General features: G+C 42.1%; 1 protein-coding gene across 2 annotated transcripts in view; it reads left to right on the top strand.

The window, feature by feature from the left end:
- The window catches only part of LOC311028585 (uncharacterized protein), a 51,621-nt gene that overhangs the window by 33,173 nt on the left and 4,629 nt on the right, over window positions 1-13,819 (top strand). The window contains exons 6-33 of one of the 2 annotated variants that reach the window (XM_084033249.1): window positions 3,243-3,317; window positions 3,822-3,914; window positions 4,856-4,988; window positions 5,693-5,736; window positions 5,947-6,135; window positions 6,318-6,344; window positions 6,660-6,722; window positions 6,879-6,950; window positions 7,587-7,634; window positions 7,799-7,933; window positions 8,158-8,220; window positions 8,821-8,874; window positions 9,236-9,271; window positions 9,437-9,562; window positions 9,785-9,844; window positions 9,945-9,980; window positions 10,230-10,274; window positions 10,731-10,793; window positions 11,146-11,181; window positions 11,276-11,359; window positions 11,466-11,531; window positions 11,795-11,857; window positions 12,034-12,114; window positions 12,245-12,280; window positions 12,400-12,453; window positions 12,824-12,880; window positions 13,145-13,204; window positions 13,304-13,345. In XM_084033249.1, the coding sequence (XP_083889375.1) occupies window positions 3,243-3,317; window positions 3,822-3,914; window positions 4,856-4,988; window positions 5,693-5,736; window positions 5,947-6,135; window positions 6,318-6,344; window positions 6,660-6,722; window positions 6,879-6,950; window positions 7,587-7,634; window positions 7,799-7,933; window positions 8,158-8,220; window positions 8,821-8,874; window positions 9,236-9,271; window positions 9,437-9,562; window positions 9,785-9,844; window positions 9,945-9,980; window positions 10,230-10,274; window positions 10,731-10,793; window positions 11,146-11,181; window positions 11,276-11,359; window positions 11,466-11,531; window positions 11,795-11,857; window positions 12,034-12,114; window positions 12,245-12,280; window positions 12,400-12,453; window positions 12,824-12,880; window positions 13,145-13,204; window positions 13,304-13,345 (1,941 nt within the window). The remainder of the gene's footprint in view (window positions 1-3,242; window positions 3,318-3,821; window positions 3,915-4,855; window positions 4,989-5,692; window positions 5,737-5,946; window positions 6,136-6,317; window positions 6,345-6,659; window positions 6,723-6,878; window positions 6,951-7,586; window positions 7,635-7,798; window positions 7,934-8,157; window positions 8,221-8,820; window positions 8,875-9,235; window positions 9,272-9,436; window positions 9,563-9,784; window positions 9,845-9,944; window positions 9,981-10,229; window positions 10,275-10,730; window positions 10,794-11,145; window positions 11,182-11,275; window positions 11,360-11,465; window positions 11,532-11,794; window positions 11,858-12,033; window positions 12,115-12,244; window positions 12,281-12,399; window positions 12,454-12,823; window positions 12,881-13,144; window positions 13,205-13,303; window positions 13,346-13,819) is intronic. The other variant, XM_084033250.1, reaches the window with a different exon arrangement.

The raw sequence follows: 13,819 nt of genomic DNA, 5'->3' as shown, positions 1-13,819 counted from the left end.
GTGTGTTCGCAAACCCTTTTTTTATTCTCCCTGTAACTCTTAACATTGATTTAAAAATGCGTATGTGTTGTGTGCATGTATACTGAGTATTCAGCACAGATTTAAGCAGCTATGGTAGTGTGTAAATGCTGGATGGAGTCATGAAACTGCTCCCAAAAAACTGGGATTGTCCTGGATAAAACTTGGGCTGATGGCAGAGTGTTCACTCAAATACACACACACACACACACACACACACACACACACACACACACACACACACACACACACACACACACACACACTTGGCTTGCAGCAGCTAAAGTGACCTGCTCTCTGTTGCTTTGGCAACAACACTTTCCTCAACATGGTGACCGCCAGTAACTGCGTAAACAAAAAAAAGCACCGTAGAAGTGCTTAGCCTTCTTCTTAGCCATCCCTCACATCTGAAAGCTCCGGAGTATCAGTGTGTGGACACTGGCCAGACTGCAACATATACACACACAAAAACGTCCTTTACATCCAAGACTCGCAGCAAGTAGCTTGAGTGCGTTGTGTTACATCTGTTCTCACACACTAAATTCAGATTGGTCTGTCCAAACCTCAAAGCCATCAGTGACTACATTTACATGCACAGTAATATTCCACTCTTACCTCGAATACGATATTATTACTATTATCTTAGGAGCTTTCTTTGAACATACCACATTGGGAATACCTATCCCCGAATGGAAGGTCAGTCCCCATATGTGACTGTGTGATCTCCTAGTAACTCATTGCGTGCATGCATGCATGTTTGGGTGTCGTATGTTTTGAATTAACAAACTTTCAACAGCACAGTTTGGAGCAGCCATCTGTGTAACCGGCTTTGATGCGTGTGTTTTGCAAGCTTTTTAGCATGCGACTGCAAATATGTCACTCAATCAGCCTGGCAGCGACAAAACCTCCCGCTGCCCTCAAGTGTTTTGTGTTCATGTAATTAAAAAGTCGAACAAAGTGACCGTCGAAATCCTTCAGCCACAGGAACTTGCATACTTAATGATGTAAGAAAGAGGAAACGTTGACGTGGCACGCACATTGTTTATTTCAGATGTGTTGTTTACTGCACAAACAGATGTATCTGATTTGGTTGCTACCCCGACTCATATCCAACCCACTCTTTCCCTCGCTCGCTATTCTTCCCCCTCCATCTCCATTTCTCACTCCTTCGCCGCCGTTAAATTTCATAGGCCATGCTCCAACTCCATTAAAAACAGACGTTTGTCCTTTGGCTTGAACTCAATATCAGTAAACTTGGCTGAAATGGCCTTAAGCAATGCTTTACTAATATAACAACAGGCTCACTGACTCTCAGATCTGGAAAACGCATACCTTGCTCTTTCAGATGAAGTGTTTCTCGCTTCTCTTATGAACAGATTAAAGGGTTTAAAAGTCTTTGGGATAATGTGTCAGAATGATTTTGATGAAGATGATCATATACCATGATCATCATCATGCATCACCTCAACCCTTGTTCATCCCATGTCCTTCAAGGACAAAAATATCCACTTACAAAAAAAAATAACAATAAAAAATTATACTTTTTTTTCCCACTTTCAGTGAATTTCAGTACTGATTACTCCATGAGGACCAAATATTCATTCATTTTCAGAATCCTAACCCTTTAAATGCCACTTTGTTTACATAATGCCAATGTTGTTATAAAAAAAGAAACAGCAATAAAATGAATGAAAATGCCAGGGAAAATATTATTTACACAAATGGGGATATGTCAATGGTACGGAGCCCTGGAGGTGACATGGGTGTTTTTTTTAACTCGCGCGTGCAACTTACTATACCGCACATGCGAGATAATAACTCGCACGTGCAAGTTATTATCCCGCGTGTGCGAGTTATTATCTCGCACGTGCGACTTACTGTATCTCGCGCGTTTGAGTTATTATCTCGCGCGTGCGACTTACTACTTACAGGAGTGGTGGCTGCATCCCCCTGGAAGTCAGTTAGACTACCATATGCGTGGGGACTTAGAAAAAATAAAGTTGGTGTCTGGGCATGCGCGACTTACTGTAACTCGCACGTGCGAGATAGTAAGTCGCACGCGCGAGTTAAAAAAAAAAAAAAAACACCCATGTCACTTCCAGGGCTCCGTATACAATGGTTAGCAACAACATTGATTTTGATAATCAATGTTGCGTTTGATGATTACATCAAACGCAAAATACAGCAGTGATGCCCCTGGTGGAAACAAGGAAAATAGCATGTAAGGACCAACATGAGAAAATGTTTCAATCTGGTGGAAAATAATAAAATGTACAATTGTGAAGCCAGGGCTCTAGATTGAACGCCTGATACAACAGAATGGAGCCTTTTCTGCTGTAATGCCCTTGGAATTAAAAACATGTGTTAAATGGATTTCAATGGGGACATTTTTTGTCCAAACAGTTTATTGTAGGCTTATTACAGGAGACGAGGTTGAACTTTCAAAATTCGAAAAAAGAAAACCGCAGCCAAAATGATCTCAAAGGTGAGGCACAAGGGTGAAAGCCGTGACAGAATAATCCACGGATGGTTCTTGAAGTATATGCAGCACGAAATGAAATGAATAAGCAACATAAACCTCTTATAACAGGATTCAACAGCTTTTGGATTCAATTACAACTTTTGTATTCAGAAGGATCAGCGCTTCAACGCCGGTAAACTATTGCAGTGTTAAAGTGTGAACTGTAATACATGATGTCCAGCAGCTGTTACTGGACTCAAACATGGTCCAACAATTCCAAACCGGTTTTGTATACTGCATTTGGTTTGAGTAGCTAAAACACAAAATGTAGATGAGTTATAATGTTAATATCTAAATGTTTTAATTGTTGGTACAAGACCAAATGATATCCGTCCTCTAAAATTATGTGAATATATTCGGAATGTTCATTTACCCAGATTTCCGTACTGTATTATGCTGCTTTAAGACTGATGTGGAGATTGTCTTTGGAGGGCGGACAGTCTGGAAGAGACGCCTGTTGTCACGGCCAGATGTCTGTGAATGTCCATTAGATTGTGCCGTGCGTGTAATTGTGTGCAGACGTGTGTGTGTGGGGTAATGATGGAGGGAGAGGGGGGTAAAGTGTGACGCTGAGAGGGGGAGTCGACGTGCGTGGGAAGTGTACGCTGAGCTTTTAATGAAACGTAATGACACAGACCGAAGTAAATTAACACGCAACATAACACAGACTCTCCTCTTCTTCCACTCCTCTTTCTCGCTCCAGGGCTCCATCCAGCAGCTGGTGCTGAAGTCAGATCCCACGGCCCCGGATGACCAGTGTGAGGAGGACGATCCTTATGTGAGTGAAAAAAACACCCACACTGTCAACACACACCCACAGCAGCCCAGACATGGAACTACTCCTCCCTCTGCTGGTGGAAAAACTGCACTACATTAAGCTATATGGACAAAAGTATGTAGACAGTGCTGTCTATATACTTTTGTGTATTTGGTTGTCCTTATTCCAGCTAAATGTAATGTTAATTATTTATATTACCTCTAAACATATTGTCTCACAATGGCCTCCCTATTCATTAAAGCTGATTACCTGATATTATAATTACAGTATGTATGTTTCAAATGGAACTGCTGAAAAGAAATGTTATTTGGTTCGGTTTTGGGAAACAAACCACTCTAAGTGTTTTCTTAATTCAGTGAGAGTAACTGCAGTTTTGACTTGTTTCCTCTATCGGTTTTTCTCATTCGGCGGCTCCAGCTCAGACGCAATTTGCAGAGCATTTAATCATTTCTGTTTTTCCTCCATGTTTATCTTCTGTTTTGCCCGCTGTCATTTTCTCACCAGGCCTCTGGATACGGAAGCGGTGATGATGCATATGAAGACGTCGAGGGAAGAGATGAAGTGAAGAAGATTGTGGAGGAGAGGGAGTACACCATGGTACACGTGCATACAAACTGTCATACGCACCTCTTCCCATTTAGCTGGGTTGGACTCGGACCAAAGAGAACAGCTCTTATCCTTGCTGGCCTGGTGGAGACTGGAACATGGCGATATGTGCTGCTGCCAGCATATGAATACAACAGGGGCAACAGAACAGAGGCAGGGTTTGAAAAGAGCACTACAGTATTTTATTTAAAGAATAGTTCCACGTTTTTGGAAGTTTGTACTTTCACTTTCCAGTTAGATGAGAAGATGAGACTTGAGAGCGGCAGGAAACAGCTCGCCTCAACATTCCACTGAAGTAAAATGATTTGACTACTCGTTTTTTCATTAACAAGTACCTTTTCTGTTTTTCTTCCCACATTTTAAGCACTTTCTGTTGACTTCTGGTAAAGCTGCGTGTCATATTTGACATCACATCACTGCTCTTTACTATCACACAACCACAATCTCAGCCTCGCAGGAGATTTCAGTGCCTTGCTTAAGGGAACGTACGCCGATACTCACCGGATGAATCAGAGAGATGTCTCAACAGCTGTTCCACTGTTTGCCAAATTGAATATGTTCCCTCTGATTTTTTGTAGATGGTACCTGAAGTACATCAGTGTTGGAAATGTGGAAGATGGAAAAACAGAAAACATTTCCGACCATCTGCTGCAAACACTCACTTTGCTGTTTTTCCCCCTGAGCAACTGCGTTTAAGAACACATCAAAAAGTCTGAATATGTACACCTGTTAGGCTCGTTAGTCTTCTCGTTTCCTGCGAGGTTTTCACATAAAAACATTTGCTGAATGACTAAAACGAAGCCCTAGCAACCTCATCTTGTCATTTTTTTTAGGCTCGTTAGTCTTCTAATTTCCTGCAAGGTTTTCACATAAAAAAAAAAATTGCTGACTAAAATGAAGCCTTAGCAACCACATCGTGTGTCATTTTCCAGCCCTTCCCAGAGCTGGATCCCACTTACAGCACCCCGGTCCCAGCTCCGCCCACCGAGATATCACTAGATGATGATGATGTCGAAGACATAGAGGGAACTCCTGGACAGGAAGTGAATATGACCACAGTAAGAGGTAAACAAAATGAACATCAGTACATTTTTTTTATATTTTTATTTTAGGAAATCTGTCTTTGGCGGCAATAAGTGGCAGGTATGTGCCATTACGTTATCTAAGCCTCCTCCTAATCATGTCACGCACAATCATATATAATTTATTACATGGTGTTTGCTGGCATGGAAGAAGGGCTGCCCCCTCTAAGTCCTAGGTCATTATGGGCTTTAATTAATTTGTTATTTTGTATGCTTTGTCATTCTGAATGATTTATTACCAAGAAACTTAAAGTGGTGCTTTTGTGTGATTCTTGGTTTTGCAGATCTGTGGAATAAATCAACTCAAAATGAATGGATAGTGTCAGATGACTAAGAATTTCTTTGGTCTTTTGGAAGTAATGCTGTTAAACATGACCATGGCTTGTATTTCCTAAATTAGCCAGCAGATGGTGCTGAAAGAGACAGAGCAGCCTCTCTTTGTCTCTCTCCTGACCTGCCCTAAATTAAGGTTCCATCCATCCATTTTCTACCGCTTATCCTGTATTCAGGGTCACGGGGGGGCTGGAGCCGATCCCAGCTGTCCTAAATTAAGGTTTCATATTTGAATAGCTCGTATATTTTACTGTTCTGAATCCTGTCACCCCTCAAATCATGCTCATATAGTGCCATCATCTTTTTATGTAGACATATTTTTTCATTTTTTTTTACTTTGTGTCTTTGTCACAGTGAAATCATTTCCCATGGGTACTCCGGCCTCTGTGCATGACACCGTAAGTAGTGATTTTCTTCATAATTTAGATGATGATGATGCAAAGCACAGGACGTATTTACGATTTTGAGGGATACATATTTCTTTGTAGTTGTTCAGTACTCACAAATGTTTGTTGATCAATTAAGCCAATAAAGCTAATACTCGTATCTACAACTGGAGCCTCACACTGTTTGATGCCGTGTTATGATCCCGTCTATTCAACGTTCAGCCCCTCCAGGTGTCTCCTGGACAGAAAGGGGAACAAGGTGACCCGGGTCCATCCGGTCCCCCAGGACCACCCGGCCCTCCAGGACAAGCCTCAGGAGATGGGGAGAGCGGGGAGCCGGGACCACGGGGGCCACAAGGACCTCGGGGAACTTCAGGTCCACCTGGAGTTTCTGGGAAAGATGGACAGCCTGTAAGTTTGATCTGTTTGCTTTATTTGTAATGTTGCAAAGCATTGTATGTCTCAACGGTGTAGCTTTCTGTTAACACAACATCAAGGCAACACATTACTTGGCACGCTCTGTTGTTTAGGTCACTTTGACAGGTCAAAAGATAAAATGATGGATTGGTTTTCTATTTCTATCTTTTCTCCAGGGAAGCAAAGGTGAAACTGGTGTTCCAGTAAGTAAAGTCTTTCCAGGCTTGTAGATTTATAGCTTCATGTTTTAGTGTCTCTGGGGGAAAGTGATGCAGGAATGTACCCGTTCTTAACATTCAGGCACTAATTCAGAGTGCTACACTTTATATACTACCTGCTGATCCAGCACGTTACATTTCGTGACTTCTGGCTCTCGATGGGAGTCACAGTTCAAGTTATGGTCCTGGCCTCATTCCTGATATCACTATCTCTATCATTCCTGCATACAACATGACTTGTTCTGTGGTGATGATAACTCAACATAGCATTAAGTTCAGCTGCAACTGGCTTTTTCCAAGGGAGCAACTGGGATTCCAGGATTCCCAGGGTTACAGGGAGAGCCTGGTCCAATAGGAGAAAAGGTAAACAATACCCCTCTTTAATACCACGATTGCTAGACTAGAATGTGATCAGAATATAAATACTTATAAGCTGTAAACTTAGAAAACAAACCAGTGTTTGAATCGGTTATTAATTACTAAATGGAGAAATAATTATCTGATTGCTGTCTCCTTCAGGGTGAGTCTGGTGTTGGACTACCAGGTCCTCCTGGACCACCAGGTCCACCAAGCAAATCTTCCAGGTTCCTGGTAGGTTATTAAATAAGCTTTTTTTTCCCGTCCCTAGTAAAATCTGGTGCACTGTATTGATTCATTTCTTGATTCCAAAATGATCTCTTAAGTCCAGCCTCAGGCTGAAGCACATATTGGGCTTCAGTGGAGATAAAGAAGATGAAATCCATTACATTTAATCTTTATTATATCCATTCACATTTATGATGTGGAGTTGGGATGCACCTCTCCAGGACAACACTAATTCTCAGTCTTCTTTGCTGCTGTTGAATTCAGAGAAAGTTCCACAGTACAGCTGGTCTTTCAGCATATGGATCGTCCCCTTGTCTTTCATTCATCAACACACATTCTTTTTGTTTTTCTCTGAAGTTACAGAATGTATTGTCTGCTACGGCTGTGTGCTGTTGCTCTATTTTTCTCTCTATGTTCATTGGCCTTGTTCAGTAATATTTATATATGTGTTTATAAAAACAGAAGTTTGGTCCAAAATGAAATGTTCATCATGTGAATATGTGAAATTAGTTATTTTTTTAGATTTTGTTTGTTTTTGGTTATGAATCTCCGGGATCATCATGACTGCATCGTAATATGAAGCATTTAGACGTGAAACATTTGACTGGAGAATTAAGTTGGCTGGTGTTCTGTGTTCATTAGGAGGGGTCTGGATTCGAAGACTTTGACAGTGATGCAGAGATTATGAGGGTGAGTGAATTTACCATCACATTGCAATCACACTTTTCTCTTTCTTTTGTTTCGTTTTGTGCGACAGCCTGTTCTTTTCGTCAAATATGGCTCCAGGTTGACACGTTGCATTGTTTATACAATAATGTTGATATAAAATAAGACATGCCATCTTGTTTGATCAGGGGCCTCCAGGGTTTCCCGGCGCCCCCGGACTGCCAGGGCCCCCAGGAACCCAATCTGAGGATATCTTTCCTGGACCACCTGGGGCCCCTGGGAAACATGGGAAGGATGGAGTGAAGGGTGAACCTGGACTGCCTGTAAGTTATTCTTTCCCTTTTGTCCTATGTTTCATGTACAATTCATCAGTGAGAGCAAAACACGTAGTCCTTTAAGATGTCGACTGTACTATATTATATACTATCATCAGCTTTTTTAAGGCAGAGGCACCATTTATTTATGGAGAGAAAGCTTACTCTTGAAGTTCGCTGACTGAGGATTAGCCTCACAGCACTCGTATCTCTGACCTAACTTCTGTTTTCAGGTGATTGAGGAATGGTTTAGTGGCTCTGGTTCTGGTTCTGGTTCTGGTTCTGGTTCTGGTCAGGTATTAAAATGTGGTCCCATAAAGGGCCTGAAAAGACAGTATTTCCCCCAACTTTATTTGAGAACCCATGTTCATCCACTGCTTTCCTGCTTTCCATCCTTATGCACAGTGTTGATTAACGTGTAAAGTGTGTGTGTGTGTGTGTGTGTGTGTGTGTGTGTGTGTGTGTGTGTGTGTGTGTGTGTGTGAAATATATAAATAAGTGCCTATTTTATATCTATATGCACGCTCATGCCAAAGTTTCCAATCAGTCATGTCCCCTACAGTAACAACACTTGAGCAGAAACCACTGTAAGGTCTTTTTTAGAACATGGTCTGAGCTGCAGCATCTGTTGGGGGAAATGTGTCTTTTGTCTTTAAAATGCCAGAGGCTTTTACTAACTGTGTAAATGTGAATGGACTACTCGCAGGTATCCAACATTTACTGCAGCACTCTTTTGGTGCATTAAAGGGTTTATCCTACAGTCCCTGGAAGCCCATTAGCCATGTTAAATATGTTCCCATGCACCTTTGTTCCAAATTCTGAATATATACCAGCACTTTAATAATCATCAAACTGTGCAGTGAATGCAAAGAGCTAATGTTGTGTCGCTCTTGCAGGGAGTTGATGGAAAAGATGGGGATCCAGGAACTGCTGGCGTGAAAGGAGACAAGGTGGGGCTCATGAATACAAGTTTGCAACCGTTGAAATCTCCTCCTGTGTGAATGTGCAGCACACCGACCAGGAGCTGGGTCGTGCTTGTGTGGCTTGTACCACGCTGCCTTTTGCATGAGCCCGCTCTGATTTCCCTGGAGCCGGCCTCTTAGTGCTCCGTTAGCGAAAACAATTACACACAAACTAGATAACGACCTGACACAAAGAGCCGAGCTCCTAATGAGATGACCCCGTGGACTAATACAGCAAAGGGGCTCGAGTGTAAACAAGTGTGTGTGTTAATGACTGCTCTGCCTTTTTGTGTCTCTCCAGTCATCGCTGTAGTTCATGTGGTTTTATTGTATTTCGTCTGTTGAACAGGGAGAGACTGGTGTAAGCGGACAACCAGGAGGAAAGGTAAAAATCTTGATTATGTCATCCTCATTCTTTTTCCAGACCCATGTTTTTTATTTAAGTAACTCTCTCCTTCCCCCCCTATTTCTCCTTACCTGATGAGAGGGTCCCGGGACAGAGGAGGTCATATTGTAAAGATTGTAAATTTGTGATTTTGGGCTGTTGCAGGGAGATATGGGCCCTGCAGGGTTTCCAGGCCTACCAGGCTCAGAGGGTTCACAAGGGCAGCCTGGTCCTAGAGGCCCACCTGGGCCTCCGGGTCCCCCTGGGAGAGGCCTCCCCTTGGAATTTGAGGTGCGCTCCGTTTCAATACTTAATGACCAATCTAAAGCTCACCCTGTCACAGACAACATTAGTATCATATCATAAGGAATAAGGAGATATTGATATGAGTCCTTTTTTTCTTCACATTATATCATCATGGCTGTTTCTGCTTGGTTGTCTCGACGTCTTGACCTTGCATTCATTTTAACATCATATCTACACAACATCCCAACTCTGTCAAATGTGTTTTAGGACTTGGAGGGATCCGGGTTGCAGAGTGGTTATGGAGCTGCTCTCTCCAGAGGCCCGCAGGTACGAATACATGTGGTGTGTTTTGCTGTCATGTTCATCATACAGTGTCATTTCATCATATCATCAACTACAAATAAATGTACTTGTATTTGTCACACAGGGTCCTTCGGGAATCCCTGGACTTGCAGGACCTAAGGTGAGTTTGTGTGTGTGTGTGTGTGTGTGTGTGAGTGTGTGTTTGTGTGTGTGTGTGATATTTACAGTGTTACTGTACTCTGACAGCTGTTTATGTGACATAATCTTAGAGTTGGGATTAGACATGTTATTGCTATGCCATGTTGTAAATGCTGAAGCTGACACCACGTAACTCTATAGAGGTATAAAGTGAATCCCTTCAGGTAAGTGATCGTTTGATTAAATTTCCCTCCATATTTGCGTCTCACAGGGTAAAGATGGTTTAGACGGCTCCCCCGGACAGCCAGGGCAAAAGGTGAGTCTGCTGTCAAGTTGTGTTCTGCTTTTCAAGATGTCCGGGTTATCTCAGGACAAGCTGTTGGCACAAGCTTCTTAAATGTCCTGAACTTTGAGGTCACAGTAGACGGCTGTAAAGTGAAAGGCCCACACGGTGACAAGCCATTTCAGCTTTTGGCAGCGCGGTGTTCAGGAGAGCAGAGATGCTGTCCTCCAGGTGGCCCCTGTTGTGGTTCCTGTTGAATTTGATATGACATCCCCACATCCCTACGGAAATGAAGCATCACAAAACATCAGCTCAAATCTTTTATCGCCAATACTAGTTCAGAGAATGTGTGAAGCAGGCAGAAGTCATTTTGACTCGATAAAATGGAGCTTTGGGAAATGCATTTTCCCACTGGTGGAATGAAGGAAGCAGGTTATCTCATACCAAGGATGTATGTGAGTGATGAATGTTTCTTTGTGGTGTCTGTAGGGGGAGGCAGGTGCTGCAGGACCACCAGGCTTCCCAGGACTGGAGGGATTAAAGGGGGAAGAGGTCGGTAACTAGATGAACAAAAAAGATACAAGAACAGATTAAGGATTTCATTAAAATGTCAGCTTTTATAAATGTTTCCGGCTGATTTTTACTCACTCGTTTGGTCAAATAGATAACTGGAAATATCAGTTTATTTAAAAGCTGATCTGATATCAGTTAATGGATGTCATTTCTAAAACAATCTTTGAAACATCTTTTGCATTTCTACTTCCATTGTAACATTCTCAACTATACAAAGACGTTTGGCTAACTGACAAAAAAACTATAAGAATTAAAGATAAGCCGGTAAAAATAGACCACTTAGTGAATGTTTAACTTTGAGATTGTGTTTCTTATCTCGTGTCATAAACAGGGACCAACGGGGACCAAAGGAGATCCAGGACAAAAGGTAAAACCACATGAGACCAGCTCAAACGCACACGTGGACACACCCACTTTTTACGTTTTTGCCATTTACTAAAAGGCTCAAACTATTTATTTAGGGGGAGAGCGGGCAGGATGGGCTCAGTCTACCTGGCCCTCCAGGACCAGCTGGACCACCAGGACCCCTGATCAACCTCCAGGATGTAAGCAGCACCTGTAAACGTTCTACCTGTGTATAGTCAAAGATAGATTTGATCAGTGAGTGGGTTTGATTCCAATGACAACATTGTCCTTCTGTCTCATATCCAGCTTCTACTTAACGATACAGATGGCGCCTTCAACTTCTCAGGGATTTTCGAAGCTCAGGGATCCGCTGTGAGTATCGGACGAAAATATCTTCAATCAGCAACCAAACCATCTCGGTGGCGAGATTGTGTGGTTTGATAACTGTCGTTGGTTTGTGTTACAATTGTTCTAGTTAATGCTCTCAGCTGTCAGCTTTCGTCTTCCAAACAGAAGGAACATCAGCAGCTTTGCACATGATACAAATGAGTGCACAAACACAGATGGGACTACATCTACACAAATTATTTTAAAAGGACTTTATGTCTCAAGTTTTATTTCCCAACTGTTTGCAGGGACCACAGGGTCCAAAGGGGGACGTTGGTTTACCAGGAGTTCAGGGACCTACAGGGCTGAAAGTAAGTGGGACAAGATTTGTTTCTGCTCATACGCAATATCTAAGCAGAGTATATGTGAAGGACATGATGCATCCTCTTATTTGTCTGCATACAGTGTAATAAAAGTTAAGATAACTGCATGTTGCCTTTCTCTATCTGCATCTGGTTTGTTTGTTTACTTGTGTGTTTGCATGCAGGGTGAAAGGGGTGAGCCAGGGTTTGCCATCGCAGCCGATGGAGCCATGATGTCAGGCCGGGATGGACCCAAAGGAATCAAGGTTATATTTGTTTGTTTTTTACTTCAAGATTCTGGTCATTTCTATAATTTTGGCCCTCAGCTTACTGGCATGGTTTTTGATATATTTTCATTTGGAGCTGTTAAAATGTGTTTAAATGTTGGTTTTGTAGGGAGATGATGGCGTACGTGGACCCGCTGGAATTACAGTAAGTACTAGCAGCGAGCAACCAGACCATTAACATAAAATTGTTTCCACTGCTTTGGATGAAGATGATGAACGCATGTCAGAAATACTGTCACTCACTTAGTTTTTTATTCCTAACAGGGGCCTACTGGACCAGCAGGACCCAGAGGAGAATTTGGTTTTCCTGGAAGACCTGTAAGCATGAACTCGACAAACATTTCATTTGATTAAAAGGGCACACGGACACTGACATTTCATTGGCATTTAAGTTAAAAATCTATCATTTCTATGTTCCTTTCATGCAACAATGTAAGCATCTGAACCTGCTGTTTGATAGTTACATTGAATTTAATCATACATTGATTCCCAATTTCCCAAAAATTGTGTGTGTGTGTGTGTGTGTGTGTGTGTGTGTGTGTGTGTGTGTGTGTGTGTGTGTGTGTGTGTGTGTGTGTGTGTGTGTGTGTGTGTCTGTGTCTGTGTCTGTGTCTGTGTCTGTGTCTGTGTCTGTCTGTGTCTGTGTCTGTGTCTGTGTGTGCGTGTGCGTGCGTGTGCGTGTGTGTAGGGACGTCCAGGCATGATCGGACCAAAAGGAGAGAGAGGGGACTCTGTTGGCGTGCTTGTGAGTCACACACCAGAACCGCATTAAAAGCACGTGAACATACTGTAGACGTAAAAGAATACAAAAAAAATCTGTTTCAGAATCTTCAAATGAAATCTGCTGTTATTAAGTAGAATATGATGGATTTGTGCCACTTTGATAATGATATAACTTTTTGTTTTTATAGTACCATGTTTCCCCCTTTGAGTTACTGTCTATTGGCATAAATTGAATGTAATGTTAATATGCTTTCTTGATTGTATAATCACCTGAAAATATGTTTAGGGACCTCCTGGCCCTCCCGGGCCGCCGGGACGTCCAGGAATATTCAACTGCCCCAAAGGAGTAAGCCGGACACATTCATCAACACACATATGACTCAATTCTCACCCCTTGTGTTATTTATGTGCTCACTGTCCTTTTCCTTCCCCTGGTTCCCTGAAGACCGTGTTCCCCATCCCTCCCAGACCTCACTGCAAAATGGCTGTAAGTTTCCAAAAAAACCTTGATTTATAAAAGCTTTTTATTATAATCTGTGCCAGAGAATTTCACTTTATTCATTTCTAATGGCAAATCCAATTTTATATCATCTGTCATCCTTCTGGGTGTCTATATTCTATAACATATATTTCATTCTACTCACAGCTGAAGGTTTTAAAAGAAAGACTCATCTCTATGAGATATGCTGTTTTATGTCCTTTAGCACAAGATGTATAATAATCAATGTCTAGACTGAACTACTATTTATTCAGGCCTTTAGAGTGAAGTCTAAGCTGCATCCTAAGTGGCCGTTCGTCTTTATTAAACCTCCGTTGCCGGAACAATCTCAGGATTTCATTGATGTATCTAATTAACTGTCTGCTGAGTCCATTCAGACATTTGTCCTCATCACAAGTGTCCTCACCTTCTCTGTCTCTTCTCCTTCTGTGTACACGTGAAGTGCATGTTCTGCTCCGTGTA

This window comes from Eutrigla gurnardus, assembly GCF_963514095.1.
Source record: "Eutrigla gurnardus genome assembly, chromosome: 18".
NCBI lineage: Eukaryota > Metazoa > Chordata > Actinopteri > Perciformes > Triglidae > Eutrigla > Eutrigla gurnardus.
The sequence above is the reverse complement of the archived record's forward strand: the minus strand, read 5'-3'. Positions and strand labels throughout refer to the sequence as shown.